The sequence below is a fragment of the Canis lupus genome, chromosome 26 (assembly GCF_011100685.1).
Source record: "Canis lupus familiaris isolate Mischka breed German Shepherd chromosome 26, alternate assembly UU_Cfam_GSD_1.0, whole genome shotgun sequence".
Taxonomy (NCBI): domain Eukaryota; kingdom Metazoa; phylum Chordata; class Mammalia; order Carnivora; family Canidae; genus Canis; species Canis lupus.
This window is the reverse complement of record NC_049247.1, coordinates 37,437,379-37,463,585: the sequence shown is the minus strand read 5'-3', so window position 1 is coordinate 37,463,585 and position 26,207 is coordinate 37,437,379. Positions and strand designations below refer to the sequence as shown.

General features: G+C 45.5%; 1 protein-coding gene across 1 annotated transcript in view; it reads left to right on the top strand.

Moving 5' to 3' along the window:
- Positions 1–26,207, top strand: part of ASAH2 (N-acylsphingosine amidohydrolase 2) — an 81,995-nt gene that overhangs the window by 16,439 nt on the left and 39,349 nt on the right. The window contains exons 3-8 of the mRNA XM_038576034.1: positions 2,180–2,311; positions 5,153–5,358; positions 6,776–6,925; positions 14,060–14,236; positions 15,672–15,799; positions 17,017–17,094. Coding sequence (XP_038431962.1) covers positions 2,185–2,311; positions 5,153–5,358; positions 6,776–6,925; positions 14,060–14,236; positions 15,672–15,799; positions 17,017–17,094 — 866 coding nt within the window. The 5' untranslated portion in view covers positions 2,180–2,184. The remainder of the gene's footprint in view (positions 1–2,179; positions 2,312–5,152; positions 5,359–6,775; positions 6,926–14,059; positions 14,237–15,671; positions 15,800–17,016; positions 17,095–26,207) is intronic.

Here is a 26,207-nt window from a genome sequence, read left to right as displayed (position 1 = left end):
GGCACCTGGGGGCTCAGTCAGTGAAGCGTCTGCCTTTGGCTCAGGTCATGATCTCAGGGTCCTGTGATCGAGCCCCACGTTGGGCTCCCTGCTCAGCGGAGAGTCTGCTTCTCCCTCTCCCTCTGCCCTCCTCCCCTCTTGTGCTCTCTCTCTATCTCAAATAAATAAATAAAATCTTTAAAGAAATAAATAAACTCCAGTCCAGGGATTGCAAAATAAAATAAGTACAAAATAAGGTAGTAACTTAGATAGAAAAGGGCCACTGGGAAGAGTCTGTGGTGGGTTGGAGGACGCATGCCCCCTCTGAAGGAACAGCAGCTACTATGTTCTACAAGCTCTTGGCACCCAGGAATGCTGACTCAGTGCTGCCACGGTTTATGAACTATTTTGAAAGGAAACTTGAGGGTTTAGATTTGTAAATGTAGACTCTCTTTTTACAGATGAACTGTAAGCTCCTCTATCTTGTCAACTAAATCAAATTGAAACAGAAAGTTGGGCCATGCTAAGCACACTTGTTTGGAGGGAATTTGTAACTTGGCGGGAGTGGGGGTAGCATCTGAGTCACATAATACCCATCTTGGCAGCACGTCCTAGGACTAGGACTCTAATCCCATCTCATTGCTATGGTTCCCTGAAGTATGGGTTGAGAAAATGGGCTATGAAGTTCCTACCTGTGATTCCAAGAATTCTTTAATGCAGCTTCATTTAAACTCCCTTCGAGGACAGTGAGGAGCAGAGTTGCTGTTTTGCAACCTAACGATAACTGCAAACATTTTGAACACCTACAGGACAAACAAATTATTGCTTGTCATCTCATTTTCATAAGAACTCTATAAGGTGGGGACTAAGATTATCATCATCATCACACCCCCATTTACAGATGGAAAAACCAAGGTTCAGTGTTGGGGAGGATCTCCCAAGGTTGCTGAGTAAGTGGCAGAAATGAGATTTGGACTCTGGAGTCAGAAAGTAAAATACATTTTTTTAAAAGATTTATTTACTTACTTACTTATGATAGACATATATATATAGAGAGAGAGGCAGAGACACAGGAGGAGGGAGAAGCAGGCTCCATGCCGGGAGCCTGACATGGGCCTCGATCCTGGGTCTCCAGGATCGCACCCTGGGCCGAAGGCAGGCGCCAAACAGCTGAGCCACCCAGGGATCCCCTAAAATCCAATTTTTAACCACCATATTATACCTTCTCCTACAATATGTGAATTTTTAGCTTCCATAGTCTGAGTGATGATGACTCTGACTCCTAAAGTATCTTAAGGGATCTGTAAGGACATTTTCTGCCTTTGTAGAACACAGGGGCATTGTCTTTGCAGCTTTGTCTTTGTCTTCATCCTTTGACAGGGTTTGTAAAATGTATGGGATCTTTCTGATGATAGAAGAGGGAGATTTTCCTAATGCCTGGCTTGAGACCAGAGAGGCCACCTTCCCTTTCATACCTTTTTCTCATTAGATATTAACTGAAAGTTAGCAAATGGAATTTAAAGGCCAAAAATTTTTTTTTAATTTTTTTTAATTTATGATAGTCACAGAGAGAGAGAGAGAGGCAGAGACATAGGCAGAGGGAGAAGCAGGCTCCATGCACTGGGAGCCCGACGTGGGATTCGATCCCTGGTCTCCAGGATCACGCCCTGGGCCAAAGGCAGGCACTAAACCGCTGCGCCACCCAGGGATCCCTAAAGGCCAAAATTGTGTGTAGACACCTCCTTATAGACAAGGTCCTTTTCCTTAGGCCATGACCATAGGGGACAGCCCTAACCAAGGGTGATCACCCCTGTCGACAGAAGTGTTCCCACATCGACCCGTGTGCAGATAGCATCATCACCACCAACGAAAACAGTATGATGCAGCCAAGGGATACACATACATTTTAGCTTAGTTGCTAATGCCAAATGGTGAGTGGTGGCTTCTAGAATGAGCACTGTGCTGAGAAGAGTCTGGAAACCACATCTGAGCTCACCAACGAGTGCTGTAATTGACTGGTCTTGTCTGCCATGGCTTGGCATATGCAACTAGTGGCAGGTATGCTCTGTACCTGCCATGGCCACTATCATCTATTTGTGCGGTGGCACTAAGACATCACGGGCTGGGGCAGCTCAAAGCACATTCATTTTAATTTGTGATCCTGTCTTTTCCTGCCTCATCCATTTCTGCTTTTCCTCAGGAGAGATGGCCAAACGCACCTTCTCCACATTAGAGACGTTCCTGATTTTCCTGCTCGTGATGATGACCGCTGTCACGGTAGCCCTTCTCAGCCTCCTGTTTATCACCAGTGGGACCATTGAAAATCACAAAGGCAAGTTGTAGTGGGCTCTCTTGGGTGCTATTCCTAGCCTGTGGGAAGTTTCTTGATTACTGGGGACGCCAAGGCAAAGAACAGTGTCTGCTGATAATGCCGATAACAGGGCTGTTCAGTGTGTACTTAAGCAGCCTAGGATGGCCAGCTCACCTTTACATTAATTGCCCTTTCTGCATTGATAGCAATTTTTATCAAGTTTACCTTTGCCCCCAAATAGTCAGTTGACAGGCATTCTGACATGGCACTGACTCATCTGTCACTTTTCCACTGACTGAAGCCCTATTCAGAATTCTTCAAGGCCCAGTAAAGTGAGCATTTGCCCCATGCTCCTGTCTTTCTCTTTGACTTTTCTTGGGCATCATCTTCTCTTGGGGACAAAAGGAGAATGAAAGACCCATTGAATATCAACTAGTCTGTGGAAAGCATTGAACTCAAATTCTTAGGAAGGCCGATCAAGTTTTATAAATGAAGTGGAGTGAGGAGGTGGAACAGGGTGGGGCAACGATCTGCAGCCCCTCCTGAGTGCCAACTGTTAGTTGTCATGGGGTCACATGGACTCAGATCCCCAGAGTTTTCAAGAGAAGCTAGAATGGATGATTAGGCAATTCTTGATATATATATATATATATATATATATATATATATATATATATATATATATTTTAATATTGGGAATTCATTTAGTTTTTGAAGATGATGTAGGCTACATTTACAGGCAATATTGGGCCCTTGGATCTTTGATGGAGCCCTACTTTAATGGCAGGCCCTATACTGATAAATAAGTAGAGAAGACAGGTGGGGGTTAAACGCTTTGACCCAAGTAAAGGGAGGGCTGGCTTTAGGCCAAACAGAAAAGGCTTTCATCTCAGTTTTCCCTCTTGTGGCCTCTTCTTTCCAGCACATTCTCTACCATGACCCTGAGCTTTCAATTCCCTGCAAACACAGAGGGACAGAGATTCTCTGTGCCAGTGGTGTGGAGAGCAGGGGCATGAACTGCTAGGAAAGAAAGGACCCATAAGACTTCCTCAGTTTGGGCTTTTAAAGTTAGAGAATCCAGAGGCTGAGATTCAGGGAGGTGATCAACTATTCTTATAGTAGGAGTTGCTGTTTGTTGAGTAGTTGCTGTGTGTTGAGCACTATGGTCACGAGTCTACATACTTTTCTCACTTAATTCTCATAAAACTTCTATAAAGGTAGGTGCTAGTCTTAGTACCATTTTCCAGATGTAGAACCTGAGATTCTGAGGTCACAAAGAACTCACCCTTGGCCATTGGACTTGGTTTGCTTTGGTTGGCACTCCATTCCTACTTGGTATCAATAAGGCAAAGGTGCCTGCCTCCTTCCTTGCAATAATTGATCTCTCGAGGGCTTGTGGTTGAGAAAATATGGATTCTAACTGCACAGTGAATATAGATGAAATAGCATTAGATTCTGAGTCAGAGGACCTGATTCATCTCGTGCTGTCCGTGAAATCGTCGTTACATTCCTTCTCTGGGCTCCATACATATATACATAAAATTGAGGAGATCAGACTAGGTGACCTCTAGCTTTTCTTGAGTCCTCAGGATCCCAGGGAGTCAGCAGTCAATCTCCTAAGTACTTTCTGAGCACTGATGCTTGTGACAGTGACATCTGTTGCCTTGGCCACCTTGGCTATTGTCTGGGGTGGAAACAAACAAATAACAAGCATATATAAGATATCTCAATATGTAAATAGGACCAAAGCTATATGCTGGCAATTATTCTAAACGTTTAATATGTACTAACGTATTGATTGTTCAAAACAGCCCTAGCAAGTAGAATATTGTTACCCCTATTTTATAGATGAGAATAATCAGAGGAGAACAGGGTAAGTGATTTGTTCAGCTAGTAAGTGGTAGAGTCCATTTTCAAACACAGGGTGTTTGTTTCTGGAATCTGCTCTTATAGGCTCTGTGCCATTCTGCCTCCCTTGATGCTCTGTGTGTGTGTGTGTGTGTGTGTGTGTGTGTGTGTGTGATAGTCACATAGGACATGTACACGCATATATGTAGATGGTGATATGAGTAAAATAAGGTGGAGCTATGCTTTTAAAAATTTTTAAAGATTTTATTTATTTATTCATGAAAGACAAAGAAAGAGAGAGAGGCAGAGACATAAGCAGAGGGAGAAATAGGCTCCGTGCAGGGAGCCTGACGTGGGACTCGATCCTGGGTCTCCAGGATCAGGCCCTGGGCTGACGGTGGCGCTAAACCGCTGAGCCACCAGGCTGCCCAGGTGGAGCTATGTTGAGCATATATGATCTAGTCTGCATTCTGAAGGCTTAAGAGAGTTGGGGAAGAGGGGGCAGCATAGAGATGGGGAGGGGCGTGGCATTCCCAGCTCAACCTAGTGGAGCTGCCTCTGAATGTGATGGAAATGAACCAACTCGGAAGGGAGTCATGGAGCTTGGTTGGTGGACAAGAGGGAAGTAAGGTCTCTGAATGCAGAGAAGGGTGGAGACAGATCCCTGGAGTTTAGATCTAGTAGGCTGTGCCAGGAATTTGGCACCTGGTTTGTTTGTCTAGAGAAGTGCAAGGGGAATAGGTGCAGGGCCATGAGTTTGACAAGGAATGGGGAGTTGAAGGACATTTGACATGGGCCTTGACTGTTAGGGTGAAGTATCTCCAGTTCAAGAGAAAGATCTTCTTTAGGATTATTATATACAGGAAGTTCCTGAGATGTTTCTTACCATATATTTTAAATATAAGAGAATATATAACAATTTCTCCTTAGGAACCTGAACCTACGTGTTCTAATCGATGCCAACAAATACGTGGACTGGAATGTTGTTCCTTGAGTATTTTATTTTGCTTTTAGATTCAGGTGTTCCCACAACCCAGAGCTCTACAACCACCCTGGGCTCCACAGCCACTCAAGGCTCAACACTCACCCATGGCACAACAGCCACCCCGACACCGCCAGTGGTCACCACCCCAGAGCCTCCTCTCTTTCAGAACTTTAGTGGCTACCATATTGGTGTTGGGCGAGCTGACTGCACAGGACAAGTAGCAGATATCAACTTGGTAGGTAAATCATGGGCTCCTCAAGGAGAAAGAGACAAGTAATGTTATAGCTTGCATCCTACACTTACTCCTGATGATCACATCATCTTCTCACTTTTCCATTGACTTTACTGCTAACACTATGAATATTGTACTCTAAAGAGGGACCGTGTGTTCAACTGCAACTCCTTTATAAAGCCAATTGGCCATTTTTCATTAATGGAAGTGGCAGGGCTGGCAAACTCACATACCATGGGGGATGAGCTGGTACCATAAAGGACTGAAGCTGGCTCGTGTAAGTCTTTAAGTGTCTAAAGAATCCTCAGTTTGGAGGGCAGCAGGGAAGTTGTGGGGTACAACTGGAAAGTGCATGGTTTTGGCAATTATTGCCATGTAGGGCTGCCCTATCTTAAAGTCTTTTCAAGAGAAGCTGGAAAATCTCTGGATCAGAGACCTGAGGATCTAAATCACTCACTTGGAAAATATAGGCAAGTCTAGTTAAAACTGGAAGCCTAGTGGAGGCCGACACTGTAAGCCAAGGATAGCGCGTCTGTGGGTCGAGTGTGGCCCACTGGCTGCTGGCATGCAATATCTTGGTTGAGATGGTGGATATATTCATTCACCTCAACCCTTCTCTAGGAAGCTAGGACATGAGGTTTTTTGATGAGATTTTCTTCCTCCTAATAAATCATCTTTAGAGTCTAGGAATTATTCCCTACTGTCTTTTCTAAGAAATAGCTCTACAAACCCTAAGTGAACACGCCTATGAGGAGCAAAGCAAGCAGTAGAGGGAGCATTCTGAAGACTTTATGGGTGGGCCTTATGACACGGTGAGGAGGGGGGTTTGCAATAGGTAGATTTGATCTGACTCAGTTGAGGGACGGTCAACAGGGTGAAAGCCAGAGTGAAAAAAAAACAAAAAAAAAAGAAAAGAAAAGAAAGCCAGAGTGAGACATCTTCAGTAGATATTATCTAATCGTAAAGAAACCATTTTCTTCAGAGAAAGAAGAAGATCCCACACCAATAAAACAAAGAGAGGGAGACTTCAGTCTTTAGGATGTTCCTGGGAATGTGGGACGGTGGTAGGGGAACTACTTCATTCCATAGTACCTTAGGCAGGAGGAAAGAACAGAAAACTCTGGAAGGTCTCTGATATGGTAATGGAATGCCCAAGCCACGCCAGCCCCTTCCTTAACACGTGGGCCTGTGAATGGCTTCTGCCAAACTGATGGCTACTGTGTGTTTACATTTTTCTGCACAGAAAACGATGATGGCTTTATTATTGAAAACACATCGTATTATCTCATGCAGAGCCATGATGTCCCGTGGATTGTGTTTTACTTTGCCTTTCCTATGTGGTCTCTTCTTGTGTGGGTGTGCCTGGTTCTGGTGGCAGGGGAGTGAGGCAGACTGGCACTGACTCTCTCTTCCTTTCTAGATGGGCTACAGTAAAACTGGCCAGAATGCCCGGGGCATCCTCACCAGGCTGTACAGTCGTGCTTTCGTCATGGCGGAGCCCGATGGCTCCAATCGAGTGGTGTTTGTCAGCATCGACATAGGCATGGTATCCCAGCGACTCAGGCTGGAGGTGAGTGGCTGAGGTGACAACGCAATGACATGATTTAAAAGAAAAGCTCTGTGAGTGAGTGTGGCAGTAACTAAGCCCTCCTGGCTTCTCATCCAGTGAGTTCCACTGCCCTCCACCCTTAGAAGCTCTTGACAAACCAGCAGACGATGGCAGTCTAAGTCCTCTTGGTCAAACTTGCTTTCAGTTCTGCTGACAGCTCTTTGTCATTATTAATGTTAGTGTTTTGAAAGCTTATTACGTTCTAGGCGACCTTCACACACGTCCCCTTATTTAATCCTCCTTGATAGAAGCCTGAGGGCTCCAATTATTCACTAACCCTTCCCTCCAGTGTATAGACAATTGAGAAGAGGTGCAAGGAGCCAGATGAGAAGTGAAACACGGCACTGAAATGAGGTCGGCCATAAATGGCTCAAGTTGGGTGAGAGGTACATGGAGGCCTCATTATGCTATTCTCGTTATTTTTGCATGTGTTTGAATGTTTCCATAATAAAATTTAGAAAGAGTAGTTTTGGCTCTCTCCCTCCTTAAGCTCTATTGTAGAATATGGCAGACTTTTCTGTGATTTCTCCTCAAACTGAGACCCGTGTTGCCCCCTCTGTGGGGAAGATTGAGCTTAGTGGAAGGGTGCCCACGGGTCCTGGGCAGGCAGCAGTAAGATGTGCAGAGGGAGAAGGAGAAGTAGGGAGATGGGCATGGACTTCCAGGTCTGTCTTTCTAAGCCAGTGTCTTGGCCCTGAGGCAGTTGTAGTTTCTGCATGGGATCAGGTCACAGAAAGAGAGTGTGCTCTCCCTATGTCTGCTCACATATTGACAAAGGTGAGGAAGAAGAGAGGCTGGAGCACCAGGAGAGTGACTGTTAAATGTCTACTCTTCAATGTCACATTCTATCAGCCTCGTCTATTAAACCCTGTTCCTCCCGCTGTGTGAAATGGCCCACGAGAGCGATGATGAGGGCGCCTCGAGGCATTTCTCCAACATAGCTCCCCAAGGGGGGAGCGGAAACCACCCCCATCTCTGGATGTCCACTCCTACACTTACAACACAACTATGAGGTGGGTTTGTTGTTATCCCCACTTTATGGATAAGGCAACAGAGTCTTAGAGAAGGCAAGGAACTTTCCCAAATTCACACAGTTATCAAATGGTAGAGCTGGGTTCTGAACGCACATGTGCCTGATACCAGAGCCCACATTCTTACAAGTGACATTATTCTATTATCTTGGAGGGGCAAATGCACTGACTACCCATTTTTTGTTGTTGTTGTTTGTTTTTGTGTGGTTGTTTTTTTTTTTTTTTTTTTTTTTTTTTTGGCACAGTACTCTGGTCACTTCAAGGGGCACACAGCCGAGTGAGTCAGAACCCACATTCCCTATGAGCTCACTAGCCAGTTGGGGAGAAGAGGAGGGAGTGGAATCGAAAAACATAGTAACTATAATTCACTGGAGTACAGTACAGTGATGTGTTAGTTATCTGTTACTGAGTAACAAATAGCCCCAGAAATCAGCTGCTTAAAACAGAAAACATCTTTCATTCTATTGGTCAGGAAATCAGGACTGGCTTAGCTGGGTGGTTCTGGCTTAGGGTATCTTGAAATCAAGGTGTTGGCAAAGGCCATAGTCATTGGAAGGCTTAATTAATCCACTTCCAAGATGATTCACTTGTGTGGCTGCTGGCAGAAGGCCTCCTTTCCCTACTTTCCATATCCTCGTGGCCTAGAACAGCCCCTTCCCTCGGAGTGGGTGATGCCAGAGAACGAGCAGGGAAGAAACCCCGGGTTAACCTCTCCTAACCCAGCTCAGAAGTTGCACGTCCAGCCTATTGTGTCCATTGGAAGCAAGTCTCCAAGTCCAGGTCACACTCAGGGATGGGAAAGCACAGCGTGCCCTCTGAAAGGGAGGAGTATCGAAGAACTTGTAGACACACGGTGTTTTAGAACCACCACAAGGGGCCTGGAAAGTAGGGGATAATTTCATAGTGGATCTGACATGTGAATGGGCAGATTTTTATTTTAACTCCAGCATAGTTAGCAGAAGAGTTATAGTAGCTCCAGGAGTAAAATGTACTGATTCAACAACTCTATGCAATACTCGGTGTTCATCATGGCAAATGGACTCTTCATCCCCTTCACCCGTAACTATCTGTGTTTGTTCTCTATAGTCAGAAATCTGGGTTTTTTTTGTTTGTCGCTTTTCTTCTCTTTGTTCATTTGTTCTGTTTCTCAAATTCAGCATATGAGTAAAATCATCTGGTATTCATCTTTCTCTGACTGGCTTATTTCACTGAGCATTACACTCCAAAGTTCCTTCCATGTTGTTACCGACGGCAAGATTTCATTCTTTCTTATGGCCGAATAATATTCCATTATATATATATATACATATACCACATCTGCTTTATCTGAATGGGAAGAATTTTATTTTATTTTATTTTATTTTATTTTATTTTATTTTATTATTTTATTTTATTTTATTTTATTTTATTTTATTTTATTTTATTTTTTCTATTTTATTTTAATTTTATTTTTTTATTTAATTATTCATAGAGACACAGAGAGAGAAAGAGAGAGGCAGAGACACAGACAGAGGGAGAAGCAGACTCCACGCAGGGAGCCTGACGTGGGACTCAATCTGGGTCTCCAGGATCACATCCTGGCCGAAGGCGGCGCTAAACCGCTTGGCCACGGGGGTTGTCCTGAATGGGAAGAATTTTAAATGGTTAATGTGGGGAGGGTGGGCTATCAAATGGAGGGGACAGCTTGACCACAGGGAGGCACAAGGCACATCCCTTTGAAGAGACAGGGATTTGTGCTATTAGGACACACGTAAGCATGTAACTGGAAATAGGCCAAAGACCAATAGGTACATTGGTCCTAATTGAAGAGGGCCTGGGATGCCAGTTTAGTTTTACTTCTGTAGGTGATGGGGATTCTTCGAAAACATTTGAGTGGTGGAGTACTGCAAACCCAGCTTTGGTTTAGGATAATTAACCAGTGATGTTTAGATGAAAGACTGAGGTTGGGGGTGAGGACACAAATTGGCAGCTTTGTTAAACTCATGTCAAGGCTCTACTGGTGAGGGGACAGTGGAGAAAACAGTAACCATATTAGGTATTTCAAACGGGGGAGATTTAACACGGCGGGGTTTTGCAATGCATTGGAAGGCTGAGTGAACTAGAAAGGGAAGCTAGGGTTGCTGGAAGGATTTGAACTTTACCTGGAAATTTCTCTTATGCCATGTGAGGCTGGCACAAAGGTCTTACGTCAATGGGGTGGCAGCGATACTATATGGTAGTAAGAGGTCACAAAAATTGCTTATAAGATTTGGGAATGAATAGAAATAAAAGCTAGTGCTTGCATAGTTCCCACGATGAGGTATGCACTAATTGCTTCATATATATTAATGAATCTAATCCTCCAAACAACTGAATGAGGGAGGTGGTATTAGTATGTCATTTGACTGACTGGGAAAGGGAGTTGCAGGGGATCAAGTAGCTTGTGCACAGCTAGCCAGCTAGGAAGCGCCAGGGCTGGGGCGCACACACAGGCACCCCAGGGCCAGCACCCACACTCACTCGCACGATACTTACTCCATCCTCAGAGCATCAACTGTGCTTCTGATGGGGAAATGGTAGGATCATAAGAAGAAATGGGAGGGTCAAAGGAGGACTTTGGGGACTCTGGAGGGAAGGCTGTGAAGTCAACGGGCCACCATTTCTCCATCTCTTCCTATTGTTACTTCCCCGTGCAATCCAGAGGCCGTGGGAAGGCCTTTAAATGCACCAACTTCCTTATCCCAGGTTAACCCAAGGGAAGGTGTGGAAAATAAATGTAGCTAAACGGGGGCTCTTCTGCTTCTTTAGAACGCATGAGCTTCTCAGTCTCAGCTTTACGGATTGATGAAATTTCCAGCAGGGCATGAAGGTCCGGGAAGATCACTGAGCAGTGGGGCAGGACAGGAGAACAGAGTGGCTTTCCAGCTCTTTCTATGGCAGGTTCCCAGGTGTGTCAGTGATAGGAAAGTGAACACAGAAGGGTGAGCTGTCGACATTCAAGTAACTTCTTCACTCTGTTCAAACATCCTCCTCTCATGATGGAGGGAACATGCTAATTATAATGGCTATTCACAGATGGTTGAGTTTTTCTTTCCTTTTCCTTCAAGTCCCACGTGTCGGACTTTATATGGAAAGTGTCGTTTAGGATGCAATGTCTACGAGCTGCTTGTAGTCTTTCCCTTTTAAAATTTGAGAGCCGTCATTTCTATCTATTTAAGAACTGGGTTCTTGAGTAAACCCGAAGAAGTGCACTGAATTCTAAAATTCTAACATTATCGTTCTCTGGGAATAAAAATGGGGTAGGGCCAGGGGAGCTTTACAGTTGACCAGATGTTCTTTATTTCACTTCCCTCTTGCCTTGGTGACAGAATGGTGAGAAAATTAGCTTTGGACAGCAGCTTTTAGTCGAGTCTTGTGGTGGTACCCCTTCCGGGATCGTTACACCTGCTCCATACAGATGCTGCTTCTTCCCGAGTGTAGTCATCACTGTGTGGAAGAAGATGTAACCGGGATGAAGCTTGTGGGCTGGAGCTGGGTCACACAGAAGCAACGTGGAAACTCCTTGGGATGGAGAATGTGGGTTACTTGGTCAGAGGGTGTTAGTCTGGTCATGTCATATTTCCTCTCCACATTTGCCTGGTATCGCAGGATTGCGTATGTGGATGTGGTAACCTAGCGATCGGTGTTTGGGACATGGATTGGTTAATGAGGCAAGATGGTTGGGAAGATCTTCCTCATTCAATGACCACATGAGTAGATGAGGGTGGTGTCGCTCCTCACCTGAAATAGAAGAGGTCGGATGGATGTATTAATGTGTGTTGAGTATATAGCATCTAAGTTGCTGCTACTCCCGTATGTACCAGGGGGGTGTGGGGACTGGCTGGGACCAGCTCATAAGGGTTTATTGCTGTTTTTAAAAAAGATCTTATTTATTTATTCATGAGAGACACAGAGATAGAGGCAGAGACACAGGCAGAGGGAGAAGCAGGCTCCCTGTGGGGAGCCTGACGTGGGACTCGATCCCAGGACCCTGGGGTCACAATCTGAGCCCAAGGCAGATGCTCAGCCACAGAGACACCCGGGTGTTCATAAAGGCTGATTGTTAAATGTTCAGGAACTTTGTGAGCTGCTTTGGTAAATTTTGGTAGCTTGAAATCCACTGTGGTGGGAATATTTACACCACAGACACGGGCAAACAAACGAGGGCTTTTGTTTCCATCTTCCTGACAGTTTATAGCACTCTGCTGCCTGTGCCATGCTCGAGGTAGACGGTGTTGCTAATCCAAAAACACCCTCTTTTTTTTTTTTTCTAAGCCCAGGTTTGGATTCAGAATCCCCAACACACTGCATCTGAGAGCAGCTACCAACAAATAGGACTGGGTACGCGAGCTGAGCAGGAATCACCACCCCGTCCACAAAGGAGCTTTCATTATAGTGCCTGGTATTAGGTGATAGCATCCTACATCAAGGAAGGTTGCTTTGGGTTTGGCAGTTTTTTAAAAGAGATTTATTTATTTGAGAGAGAGAGAGAGCAGGGAAGAGGGAGAAAATCTCTAAGCAGACGTGCCGCCAAGTGTGGAGCCCAACGTGGGGCTCGATCTCATAACCCTGAGATCATGACCTGAGCTGAAACCAAGAGTTGGATGCTTGACTGAGCCACCGAGGGCCCCCACTAGATCATTTTAATGATTTCTGACATTAAAGAAGTCAAAACATCTTTCACAAGGAAACCACAATAATACTGAATTTTAGATCGAAGCTGATGATAAAAGTATAATCAGAAGCAGGTAGTCGGCAACATCAGGAGTTTCTCTGTCATTTTCTCGACGTGTCTGTGCCACACAACCACACTTTCCATGCATCGAGATATTTACTGGTTGATGAGTTCCATGAACACTCACCGAGCCTCTCTGGGTTCGTCGTCTCTTGCTCCACAAGTCACCTGGAAAACCCACGGGCTTAAAGCAACAATCAGCCCATCCTACTGCTCAGGATTTCTCTGGGTCAGGAAAAATCACCCGGGGAGGCCGGGCTGGCTGATTCTGACTCTGGTTAGAACGGCAGCCACGCACCCCCCTTCTGTGTCGAGAGGTTGGACTCACGTAGTGGGGGGCTGCAGGTGTTGGGGGTGGCTTGCCCGAAGGCAGGGGTCTTTTCTTCCCGAGGGGCTCACCCACGTGGCTGGCAGGTTGGTGCCAACGAGATAGCTTCTTTCCACACGGGCCTCCCCGCAGAGTTGCTGGGGTGTCTTGAGGTCACGGTGGCTGACGTCCCCCAGCGCAATGCGTGTCAGGGAATGCTGACTTCTCCGTTCGGGGCAGGGAGGCAGCACAGCAGCCTTGACGCTGCTCTGTCCACTGCCCCTGGGATGCTTTCCCCCGGGTGTTGCACCACCAGCCTGGGCTCTTCATGATAAGCCTCCGATGAAAGGTAACATCTCTGCAAAGATTCTTCTCCTCCCGACCCCCCAATCTCTTCTTCCTTCATTACCCAGAAACGTCTTTCTTCACAGCATCCGCCCCTGCGTGATACGACATCGTACTTCACACGTATCTGTTTGCTTTTTCTCCCCCGTTAGAGTGAAAGCTTCATCAGGGTGAGGACTTCACGCACTTCTGGTGCTTAGACCAGCGCCTGGGCGCGGCCCCTCTGTGTGGGATGATGAACAGGAAAGCCTACTGGTCCTACAGCGTTAGAGAGCCGTGGATCGGGGTTGTGGCTCTGTTTGTTAGATCCGCGGGCAAGTTATTTGCCTTCTGTGTGCTTCGATGTCCTCAGCTGGAAGATGAGATTGAAAACACCTACCTCTGGGGGTTGTTATAAAGATTTTAAAATAACATGACGTGTGTAGTCCCTAACACCGCGCTGGCCCCCAGCGAGAGTCCGTGAGACGTTAGCCGCGGCGGGGACCGTCGGTGTTGATGCTGTGACCAGGACAACACACTCAAGCAGAGAGTGAAGGGCCACTCGACAGAGATGTCGCTGATGTGGATCGGTGATTAGCCTCACGGGAGCCTTTTCCAGGGTGACTTGCTGTGTCATCCCTCTTCGTTCTAATTTTTTTTTCTTTTCTTTTCTCCTGAAGGTCCTGAACAGACTACAGACTAAGTATGGCTCATTGTACGGAAAAGACAACGTCATCCTGAGTGGCACCCACACTCACTCGGGGCCAGCGGGCTATTTCCAGTATACCGTGTTTGTCATCGCCAGTGAAGGATTCAGCAATCGAACTTTTGAATACATGGTCACTGGCATCGTGAAGGTAGGCCCAGAGCCCCTGGTGGAGCTGCTCCTTCCCCGCCTGCAAGTGCTTAGCAGTGGCTGGCTGTGATACGGAGGGAGTCCTCATGGGATCGCGGGGTGAGCATCCTTGCCTTGGGCCCCAAGGCAGTGACTCAGCAGGAGAGGACAGCTCGCCGCAGGAAGCCTCATGCAGTTGTCTAAAGGGGCACCTACGACCTTCATAACTCAGAGGGCCCCATCTGGTCGTTCTCTGGGCAAAGTCCAGTAAAAGGAACTCATCAGGGAACCAAAAGAAATGACAAATAATTGCCTCCTATTTTCCAAACGGCGTGATAGGGGATCCTGTTGATAAATCCACCCTCGTTGCTCATGTCCTCAATGGTAGTGGTAGACAGCACGGTACCCCCTCCCGGGACAGGCACGTCCCCCTCCCATTCCCGGTTTTGGTGCCTCTTAACTCCTCTCTCCCCATCTCCCAGCTTACTGTTTCCTTACATGGGATCCTGTCTTTTTTTTTTTTTTCAGCAAAGATTTTATTTACTTACTCATGAGAGACACACAGAGAGAGACAGAGACACAGGCAGAGGGAGAAGCAGGCTCCCTGCAAGGAGCCCGATGCAGGACTCGATCCCAGGACCCTGGGGTCACGCCCTGACCTACCAAAGGCAGACGCTCAACCGCTGAGCCCCCCAGGCATCCCTACGTGGGGTCCTTTCTAATGTTCCTTCATGTCTTTGCTTCTAGATGTAGTCTCTCTCCACTTTTTCTCATGAAGCCAGACCCCAAGCCCAGTGATCTAGTTGGCAAGGCAGACATGTCTTCCCAACAATGTTTTCCAGAATCTGGCTGGCAGTTCATGACTGGCTGCATGAAATATTTTCATGGGTTGCAATGATCATTGAAAAAAACAGAACCAAAGTCAAACAGGGACTATCGTGATACAACACACGTAGCGAGGGTGTATGTAGTTTGTCTTGTGCCCTCTTGTTTCAGCACACCCACGTCAATGGGTATTAAGTGGTGATGGAAGGTGTATTGCCTGCTGTGGTTTTGTTAGAAAAGTTCAAAAACCTTTGCCTCAGAGGGTGGGGGGATGGAGCGGGTATGGTGGGGGGACCACCTACATGTAAACAAGTTCTGGTCCTGTGTTGGGGAGTTGCTTCCAGGTCACCCGATGGGGCGGATGGTGCCAGACACAGTGGCCTGGAGACATCCAGGAGCCCGTGGGCGCGAGCTTCCCGGGTCATGACAATGCCGTGTCTCAGCCCCCAGGCCATCTGCACACCCCCAGGGTGACGTTGGCTCATCCAGGGACTCGGGCTCTGGTCCCGTAGCAGGGGCAGCTGGGCGACAAAGGACATCGTCCACAGGCTCTTCTGTTCACGTGGAACAAGGCCTCGCCCCAGCAGGTTGCTAGGTTCACAACTCGCTCTCGCTCTCTCTCTGACCCACAGAGCATTGAGATGGCGCACAGAAACATGAAACCAGGCAAGATCTTCATCAAGAAAGGAACCGTGGAAGGTGCTCAGATCAACCGAAGCCCCTATTCTTACCTTCAGAATCCGGAGTCAGAGCGAGCCAGGTGAGGGCGACTGTCAGAGTAAGCGCCTGTGTTTCCGTCCGCGATTGGTCACAAAAGCCAAGAACACGTTGGGTGGAGGCAAACGGCGGGATCCTGACGGAGCGGAAAAGCCAACCTAACTGTCAAACACGCTCATTATCCAAGAGCAGAAGAAGTGAGATGTGCACACGCGGGCACGCACACCCTGCACACAAGGCTGCCCGCTGCCGGCTGCGCGTGGTGGAAGGCCTCCCAGCTGTGGAATCGGGGACGACTCTGGTCTCAGCTCAGCTTTGTCACTTCCTAGTCGTGTGACCTTTGGTGACTGGCTTATAGTGACTCATTGGTTCTCAGCCTCTTCTGTACAGCGGAGATACAAGCGTGCACAAGGTGTAGTTGTTAAATTAACGAGTAGCTCTTTTTACTGTGTTATTCAGAGGACATCGTCTCTGTCCAGGAGGATGTGGCAAGAGAGAGAGGACGTAAAAGGATAAAGAAACGGGAATGGAGAGCAAAAAGCAAAACTAGCATAATTGAATGGAACAACTAAGGGAGATAGTTCTTTTGTGTTTTTCTTTCCTTTTTTTTTTTTTTTTTTTTTTTAAGTGCTGAACCAGGTTTGCGACAGAAGAGAAGCACGGGGCCGCTATGGCAAAGTAAAAGAATATTTCTGTTTCAACTTGACCACTTGACATTTTACATTCATCTGCATATTTTCCAATAGATTTCAAAGGAGTTGATTTTTATTTTTATTTTTATTTTTATTTTTTTATTTTTTATTTTTTTTTTTTAGGAGTTGATTTTTAGATAACATCGTCCGATTTCCCCTGAAAGGACATGAAAGAGCCACTTAAAGCTGCAGGTCATAAGTGTTTTCTGATTTTGTCTATTCCCTGTTATTTTTAAGAGATTCCATTAAAATTTGATATGAGTAGAAATTTCAAAGACAAATCCTTTTTGTAAGAAAAACTAGATCGTGTATATTACGGAGAGATGTAGATTCCGTCCCCAGTTGGCTGGCCGGATGCCCCTGACTCTGACAGCGTTGGCAAACCACTTCTTTAGCTGAGGAACGAGGTCTCGGATGTGGTTTGTCAGACACTACGTAGCAGACCAGGGCGCCTCACTTACTGAAAGGTGTTTTGGTTTTGGTTTTTGTGTCAACTTCTGCTGTTGGCCGTACAACAGGGCTAAGCCCTGACATAGAAGTGACTGAGTTTCTTTGTTTTGCTGACCAGGTATTCTTCAAATACTGACAAAGAAATGGTCGTCCTAAAAATGGAAGATTTGGATGGAGCTGAGCTGGGCCTTATAAGGTACTCTGTTTCCTTATTATTATTATTTTTTATTCTGTCTGGGTCATTTTCCTTAGTCACAGAGGAGGGGTGATGGAAGGAAGAGACTGGAATAGTAGTAGCAGAGGCTGAGGATACATTGAGTGGTTGGAAGTCCAGGGAATCAGGCCTTTCTGGGATCTGGCCATGGACCCTGGGACAATGTTCTCAGCTTCCCAGGCCTCAGTCCCTCACCTGGAAAACAGGGCGAGTTAAAGGATAATGTAAATGAGGGATCTGGGTGGAGAAGGGTAACATAGCAACTGGCATATGACGTAAGGATTCAGTTGATACCAGTGCTTATCATTCTATCAAGATGTCCTATATGGAACTTCCATGATGGTGGACCACTATCTCTTGGTAAAATTAGAAAATGCTCTGACCAACCAGGCAAGTGATTATGGGTTCGAGACGACTTGCCTGTGTTTCCTAAAAGAAATAAGTTAAATCGAATGTAGGACAATGCTAATGAGTGATGGAAGCAGAATCAAGGCCACCTCAAGGAGGCAGATGAGGTAAAATTACAGCTTGGCACGGATTTTAGTTCAGTTTTATATGTAAGAAAGTGTGGATTTTGTTTTCTTCGAAAAGAAGGCATTTGCATTCATCTGTGAAATTTGTCCTGCAATTAGACTGACTCAGGAGTTGCCTGGATGGGGAACAGGGCCAGACGCCTTGATGTGTGGACTTCCAGGTGATGCAGGATGCCCGAAGCAAGCATAAGATGGCGTGTGGGCACTGCCTGGGTGGCTTGGGTTCACTCTAGGTTCTCATCATGATGAGCTGCACGACTTTGGCCAAGTTACTTAACTGCTCTATGTCTCGATTTTCTTACTTTAAATGCAGCGAGTCGATAATAAGTATTAGTAAAGGCGGAAGGCCTATGAGATAGAATGATGAAGTCCTCACATGAAAGTTTCTATGGAAGTCAAATTTATCTTTAATCAAAAGTAATAAAAGGTGAATGAAAACATTAAGGACTCTGACTAGGGCTGGCCCTATAACTAGATGGAGGACAGCGTGGTGGTGAAGTGTTCTGGTTTTAGGCGTAAGTTTTAGGACTTGAGTTCAAATCCTGGCCCTGCCACGCAGTAACCCTGCGGCCTGGGGAAAGTAACTTACCTATTTATACCTCAACTATTCCATTTGAAAATGGGGATAATGATACCTCATAGGATTAGTTCAAGATGAAAAACCACCATTATTGGCTTCCCAGAGTGCCTGACATCCTTAACATTGGAGTTACGTCTTTGGGTTCCGAGCAAGGTCACTAAAAACTCCCTGATAAAATAAACTTTATTATATGGGTTGACAAAATAAGAGTCATTCTTTCATCAGTGATTAATTCATCTACTGATTAGTTGCCACCTGGTGTTTCACTCAAGCGACTTTCTCAATGTCAGACACGCAGCCGTGTGCTGGGGATATGTTGTGATGAATAAGGCATGATCCCCATCATGAAGGGTCTTACAGACTCGTGGGGTGACTGGGGCAGGGGAAGGAGACAGACAGACAAGTGATCACAGCATAAATCTGATGGCCAACAGGGCTACCACCGGGGCATGAATAAATGCTGTGGGAATTTGGAGGTGGTGGCACCGATGCTTCTGAGCGTCGCGGAAGGATTCATAGAGAAAATGATGTTTAACTGGATCTGAAGGAGCCTGGGGGATTTCTCATGGAGCCAGGAAAATACAGTGAAGCAGTGAGGCCAGAGTATGGGCTACTGTCAGGGAGGAGGTGAGGGAGGAATCTGAAAGGTGAGCTAGTTCCAGATTGCTGGTCACTTTGGTGGGAAATTTGGTTGGAGACGGTCGGGATACAAGCATGTATCTTCGACTAGTTAGAGAATTCCACTTTGGTTGGACAAAGAAGGAGCCTTTCCCCTTAGAGTTTCTACTTAACTCTTGGCAGGATGACTGAGACCATTCACGATTCCCTTTTATTAGTTTCCGAACCATTTAGCAATGCCAATGGCAAATGAAAAAATGCCGTCCTTTTGCCAGATGTTCTTTGCTTCCTGGCATATGACTATATAATGGGTCTAGAAGTCCCAGGGTCAACTGTCTAGGTTGTAACAGCTCTCCTCCATCTGCTGTGCTTAACACCCTGAAATAACTTTCCATTGTTTTTGTAGCCGCCATATGTTAGCCTTGATGTAATTGCACCTGCACTCGCCTCTGGTTGCATAGCGGTAATTGCTCCTTGAATGCATTAAAAATGATCCAAAGCATAAAGTCAAACCTGGGCTGCTAAGTAACTCAGCCCCCGTATGTAGGCGTCTGCTGTTACACAGAATCTCAAGGTAGGAGGAGTCTGAAAGCACAAAATCTCAGACTTGCGGAGCATGGATATCACCTAGTTCAAAGCTCAGCTACAGCCTAGGAAGGTGATATGACCTGTCCAATGTCACAGCCAAGACTGTTCTCTTTCCCCCCAAAATCATATTGAAGTCCACAATTGATCCTTGCCTACTTTCATTTTTGTCCTCATGTCTTCCTTCAGCAAATCTGCACTGGATACCTACTATGTGCCATGCAGAGCTCCCCAGTCCTTGGAATGGTACAGTTCCTGGTCGTGAAATCAGGAATCCAATACCTTGGAGCCAAACACCCATGCGAATCCCTTGAGCTCTCGGAGACTCAATCTCCATGTTTCTCAAATGTAGATTTACTATCATCTCTCCACAGATTATTATTCATTCATTCATTTATTAAATATTGTAGAGTATATATGTCCCGGGCTGAGCTAGTACTGTAGATACACCGATGAGCAAAAATAGATGGAGTTGTTGCCTTTATAGGATTTATTATTTCCTGGTAGAGACAGAAGGTATCCAAATAGTATACAAATAATTATAATTGGGTTATAATTGTATAATCGTATGATTATAGTGGAGTTAAGTGCTATGAAAGGAAGGTATGTGTAGCTACCTTAAAGGGACTTGACCTGCTCGGGGAGATTGGGAACAGTTTCCCTAAGGGAGTGACAATGGAGCTAAAAACCAAAGGAAGGGTGAGAATTAACTGGCAGAAAAGGGGTGGGTGCTGGAACATCTAATACAGCTGAGGGACGTTTAACCTGGATGGAGAAGCATGTTCAAAGGTCCGGTGGCCCATCTGAAGGGCTGATAGAAGGTCTGTGTGGCTGGGGTGCAGAGGAGGCTGTGTGGGTGGCAGTGAGCAGTGGAGATTAGGTCTCTGATAAAGATTTTGGTCTTTAGACCATGGGGAGTGGAAAATCATTCACATGTTTTAAACCGGGTTGGGGGTTAGAGGCTCTTGACGGGTCAAGAAGGGTGAGGACTTGACGACTGGAATAGACTCATGTGCGTGAAACTAGTCCACGGGTCCCTAAGTCCTCTACGGCTGCTGGCGTTGACCTGTCTATGCCAGGAAGGGCTCTAGGCCTTGTTGCCCGACCCTGTCTCACGCAGAAACAGTAAAGGACTGTGGAGACCGGCTGTGGAGACCATGTGTGGGGGGTCCCGGGTTCTGAGCCCACATGGAAGCTGTGTGGCATTCACACGAGTCACTCTGGGGGGCTCCAGAAAGCACCTCAGAGCAGGAGTCTGTCCGCCAACGGGGACCATGACACCGGGGCTTGAGAGAGCCATCCTGGGGTGACCAGAGGAAGCGCTGAGGGGGAGCCAGCAGGGGCTCCAGAGGTCCGGGCTGAGGGCCAGGCCTCAGGGCGGGCACAGGTGCCCTGGGGGGCCCTCTGGTTGGTGGCGAGCCTGTGGGCTGCACGGGCCCGTGTCCCCAGCTCCACCACCGGCCCCCCTGGACGGCGAGGCTCTTCCCCCCCGTCCCGTCTGCCCCGGAGCCCCCGGCCTGAGGCCGAGGGAGGGCCTGCCTTCTGCTTTGTTCAGCGCCAAGCCTCCTGCTCCGAGGGGGGTGTGCGAGGGGTCCTCTGGGTGCTTCCCAGATAGATGGGTGCAGGTGGCGCCGACCTGGGGCTCGACCTGGGCTGGGCGGCGTGTGGGCCTCCCCGCCAGCCGTGCCCCCCACTGTCTCGGGCCTCGGGTGCTTCCCTCAGTGTCCCCAGGTGCCCCTCCTGGCCTTCTCCTCCGTCGTCCCCTCCGCCTCCCGGGCTCCCTAATTCTCCTCCCGAGTTGCTCCCTCCCGGGGAGCTGCCTCCTCCTGCACTAAGTCCCGCTGCTCCTCGGATCTGGGCCCAGTGCCTGATGTGGGGCCGTGGGATCGAGTCCTGCGTCAGGCCCAGCACCGGTGCGGCTCTCCGCTCCGCCTTCTCCTCTCTCTCTCTCTCTCTCTCTCTCTCTCATAAATAAGTCGATCTCTTAAAAAACAAAGTTTACAAGGTTTAAAAACCAAAGCCGTAAAACCAGTTGTCCTTACTGGCAGAAGGCATTGGACTTGGGTTTCTGGAATGTTCTTAACCTGAAGAGATTTGAGAGGCTATTAGTTTTTTCTCTCCAAGTATACTTTTTTTTTTTTTTTTTTTTTTTTTTTTTTTTTAGTATAAAAATGATACAAACTCACCATGGAAAAATGAAAAAAAAATATAAGCAAGTAGAAAGATAGAAAAATTAACTCCAAGCTTTACTTTTCTCAAAGTCAATACTCAGGTACATTGTCTGCTGCCCAATTCCCACTGTAAGACATATGATAATAAAAAATAAGTGTGTCCAAAAGGTCATTCTGCAAAAGTAGATTCTTGGTTCCACTCACTCTGGGCACTAGAAGCTTTAAAATACTCAGAAAAAAAATACTCTGAGAAATACTAACAGTGTTTCTCCACATGCTAGTGTGTGTGTGTGTGTGTGTGTGTGTGTGTGCATGTTTTGTAGTGATTCTCTTTACATCTAATAATGATTTTTTTGTCTTAAAATCTCTGTATTCTCATGCTAGCATAACTAACTCAGCTTTCTGCAGGTTAGAATTTGCAAGTATATTTTTCTATCATTTTCTTTCAACGTTTATTTGCTCTTACGTTTTTGACGTGTCCCTTATCATATAGCTGTATTTATGTATTTATTTATTTATGTATTTTGCTCTGACAATCTTCATCTTCTCATAAGTGAGTTTCGTCTATTTTCAGAAATTGCGATGATTATGTATCTGCACTTTTTGGGTATCTTTTCACTTTGTGCTATTTGTCTCTCTTTTTCAAGGCCTTTTCTCCTTCTCTTATCTTTTTAGAATTAAGAGATATTTTTTAAAAAACTTTAAATGGAAAATTATAGTATCCAAATATGGCAGCAACAAGAACTCTTATCATGTGTACTCTGTACAGAGTGACTTTATGGGACCTGTTAAGACACGGAGAGGATTCCTCCAGCCCTTGAATCTTGGCTGGCCCTGCGACCACAGTGATCAATAATAGCACTGTAGAAGGGTTAGCATAGCTTTTTGTTTTTTAATGGACTTTATTTTTTAGAGCAGGCTTAGGTTCCCCAGCAAAATTAAGCAGAAAGTGCAGAGATTTTCCATGGGCCCTGTACCTGCCCTCCCCCAAAACAATATCTGGGCCTGGAGGGGTATGTACACTAAAATCAATGAATGTACATTGATATATCATTACCACCCAAAGTCCATAGAATTTTGATTGCAGTGACTTAATGGAATCCATCTAAACCAGATGTCTCTCCAATAACATTATCTAACGAGAGGGCCTTCATCATCCGAGACTTTTGAAGATAATAAAAATAGTTGGGAACGTACATCTCTTCTCTGAAAGAGAGATGCTAGAACGAGTTTTCCAGGATGCTGGCCACCAAGCTTCGCTGTGACTTCAGAGGGGTTACCCTTGCTACAGCTCATTGTCTGTCATTAATGTGGGTAACTCCTCTTTGTACAGGGCACAACCTGCACACTAGACGTGGTGGCCCAGGTTTGAGAGAATGGAACTCCAGGCAGGTTTGCTCCTGTTTCAGGAGGTGGAAGAAGGTCGATTTTGCATTTGTCTGCTGCAGAGTAGGAAGTGCAGAGTGTCTGAATTAAAAGAGGCCCTAGAAAAAGCTCCTGTCCTATAGGAGGAAAGAATAATTAGGATGTTCTATATTAATTTGCTGTGCATTGATTCGCAAAGCCTAGATGAAATGTAGCCTTAGGAAACAGAGACCCAGAAATTTTCACTACCTTTGCTACAGACTAGGATAAAGATCTCAAATCTCTGGACCTTCCTTGGTACCTCGATAGCATCGTGCTGACCCAAGGAGAGCCCTGCGTTAGCTGTGATGTAATCATTATTTAGAAGTGTTTATTAACAGGGGCATATTAATTTTTTTACATCAGTATTCTAACATCTTTCGAACCCACCTCAACCTCTCTTTCTCTCTTTTGAACTCTGCTTTGAAGAATGCTCCTTTGACCAGATAAATTGCGAGTGCATCTTTCTTAAACTAAAATGACCACTCTTCTGTATATATATTTTTTTTATAAATATTCATCTATTGTCATCGTACTTTGGTTGCTGTGACAAACCTGATATTTTAATAGCACACATATCCAAGGCCAGAGGAGGAGATAAACAGCATCTTCTTATTCTGAAATTCAAAGTAACTTTTTCGAATAGTTATTTTTTCAGTTCTGTAGAGAAAAAAAACTGTTCATTTTCTAAGGCCTGAAATAAATGACAATAAATACATGAAATCAGTAAGAATTCAAGTCTGTAGTCTGATTAGCAGGCCAGAGCTCTTTGCATTTGCTTTCTACACAGATATTGTTCCTCGATGGTAGGGGACACACCTGATTCCTCTCTATGTTCCTTGGGCTCTAACACAACACCCACCACAGGCTTGGCTACTAATAAATTCATGTTGATTGAGTGAATAGAACAACTGCCATGACTCCTTGCCCTTACCCATTCTCCTGCGGCCACACCCCTTCCCATCTTCGTGTTTTTGCTACAAATGAGTTTTCTCCAGGAACCCTCTTGCCAAGTTCCTCCCCATCTTTAAAGACCCAGCTCGGATGTCACATCCGCCATGACACATTTCTCAAGGGCAAGATGATGCCATGTTCATGTCTACGTCTCCAGTGGTTGGCACAGCATCAAAGTTACTCAAATGTGTAGCAAATGAGCCAGTGAAAGAAAGGAAGGGACAGAGCCAGTCTCCTACAGCAGAGAAGAACTTGAGCTTTGTGGTCATAGACCTGCTTCTTGACTTTCAACAGTGTGACCTTGGTCAGGTTACTGCATCACTCTGAGAGGTCATTTCCTTAGCTGTAAAATAAGGACAATGATAACATCTGACTCAAAGCGTTCTTGTTAGAAGGAAATGAGATCCTGTGCATAAAATCCGTCACCTAATCAGTGCTAAGTGATTGTCAGTGTTGATAAAATTGTTCTATGGGTTTCCTTCGATTGCCCTGGAGACATCGCAGTCTGGCGGGACTGGCTGACCTCAGTGCAATCGCATCAGACAGAAGTATTTGGGTCGGGGGAGCCATGCAACTGTCTTGGCCGCCACCCCCTTTTACTTCCAAACTAGATGGAGTAAAACTGCAAAACATAGACTCTCAACTACCTGGAAAACACTAGTTGACTAGAATTTTCCCTGGCACTTGAACTTTAGGAGAAACAGACAAACTATACATGCAAAAAATAAACTAGCGTAAGGATATTTTGATTTTTTTTAAATATAGAAACTCTGCAAGTAACTTCTAGGGGAGGACCTTAGAACTACCTTTAGCCTGAACTTCTATCCTTTTACATGGTGGCAAATACATATCTTGGGGACTGAATTTTGCTTATAGACTGGTGATTTGGCCTAACAAAGTCTAAAAAAAATTCAAAATGGATGTCAACATGAAAAAAAAAAAACCTCTTATGGAAATATTCAAATATATGCCACTTTAGAGTGATTAGTCCAATGAATCTCCATGCAACTCTGATCCAGCTTCAGTGATTAGAGTGCTCTGCTACTGTTTCATCCCTCCTCTTCTTTGGTTTGTTTTGCTAGACTTTTAAAAGCAAATACCAGATGTCAAATCATTTTGCTCATAAATATTTCACTGTGTATCTCTAGCAGGTAAAAACATAAGAAGAGTATAACTGCAATCCGTGATCATAAGCAACAAAATTAAAAATAATTTCTTACTATGATCTAAAAACCCAGGCGATATTCAGTTTTCCCTGTTTGTACCCATAAGGTCTTTTTACAGTTATTTATTTGAATTAGAATCTGAACAGTCCACAAACCACATTTGTTGGCTATGTGCTTTTAAGGCTTTTAATTGGTAACAATTCCCGTCCTTTTGTTCCATGCTATTTACTTCTCCCCCCCTTTTTTTTAATTTAGATTTTTAAAATTTGAGTTGACACACAACAGCACACATAGTTGGCACACGGTGTCACAGGTGTACAATGAGGTGATGCAACATTTCTGTGTGTTGTGCTGTGCTCACCAGAAGCGTGGCTGCTGGCTGTCACCACACAACACTATCACAATATCATTGGCTCGCTTCCCATGACAGATTCATTTCATATCTGGAATCCTGTATCTTTCCCTCCCCTTTGCCCATTTTGTTCACCCCCCCATGTCATTTACTTCTTTGGGAGTTTTTAAATTGATAAATATTTCACAGAAAACATAGATTTATGGAATATCTGGCCGCACCGGCTTATACTCTCATAACCAGTGTAGTAGAGGCCGTGCGCGTGCCTCCGAGTGTCCAGAATCCATGCCAGTCCCCATTCCACCAACCAGCCTAACTCACCTATGCGGCCTACCCAGCCCCGACGGGCGTTGTGCTGGCGATCTCTGACCTACATATACACCTGTTGGGCAACGAGAACTGAATCCTAAATGATAACCTTGAAATTTAGATGCATCCCTAGTCATTAAGTAAATGTTCAGCTTCATGTGCTCAGTGACTTAGGAATGTAAGCAGAAAGGTTTAAAAGGTTTCAGCCAGGAATCAATCCACAAAAGATTTTATTTATTTATTTATTTATTTATTTATTTATTTATTTATTTATTTATTTTTTAATTTATTTATTCATGAGAGACACAGAAAGAGAGAAAGAGAGGCAGAGACACAGGCAGAGGGAGAAGCAGGCTCCATGCAGGGAGCCCGACGTGGGACTCGATCCCAGGTCTCCAGGATCAGGCCCTGGGCTGAAGGCAG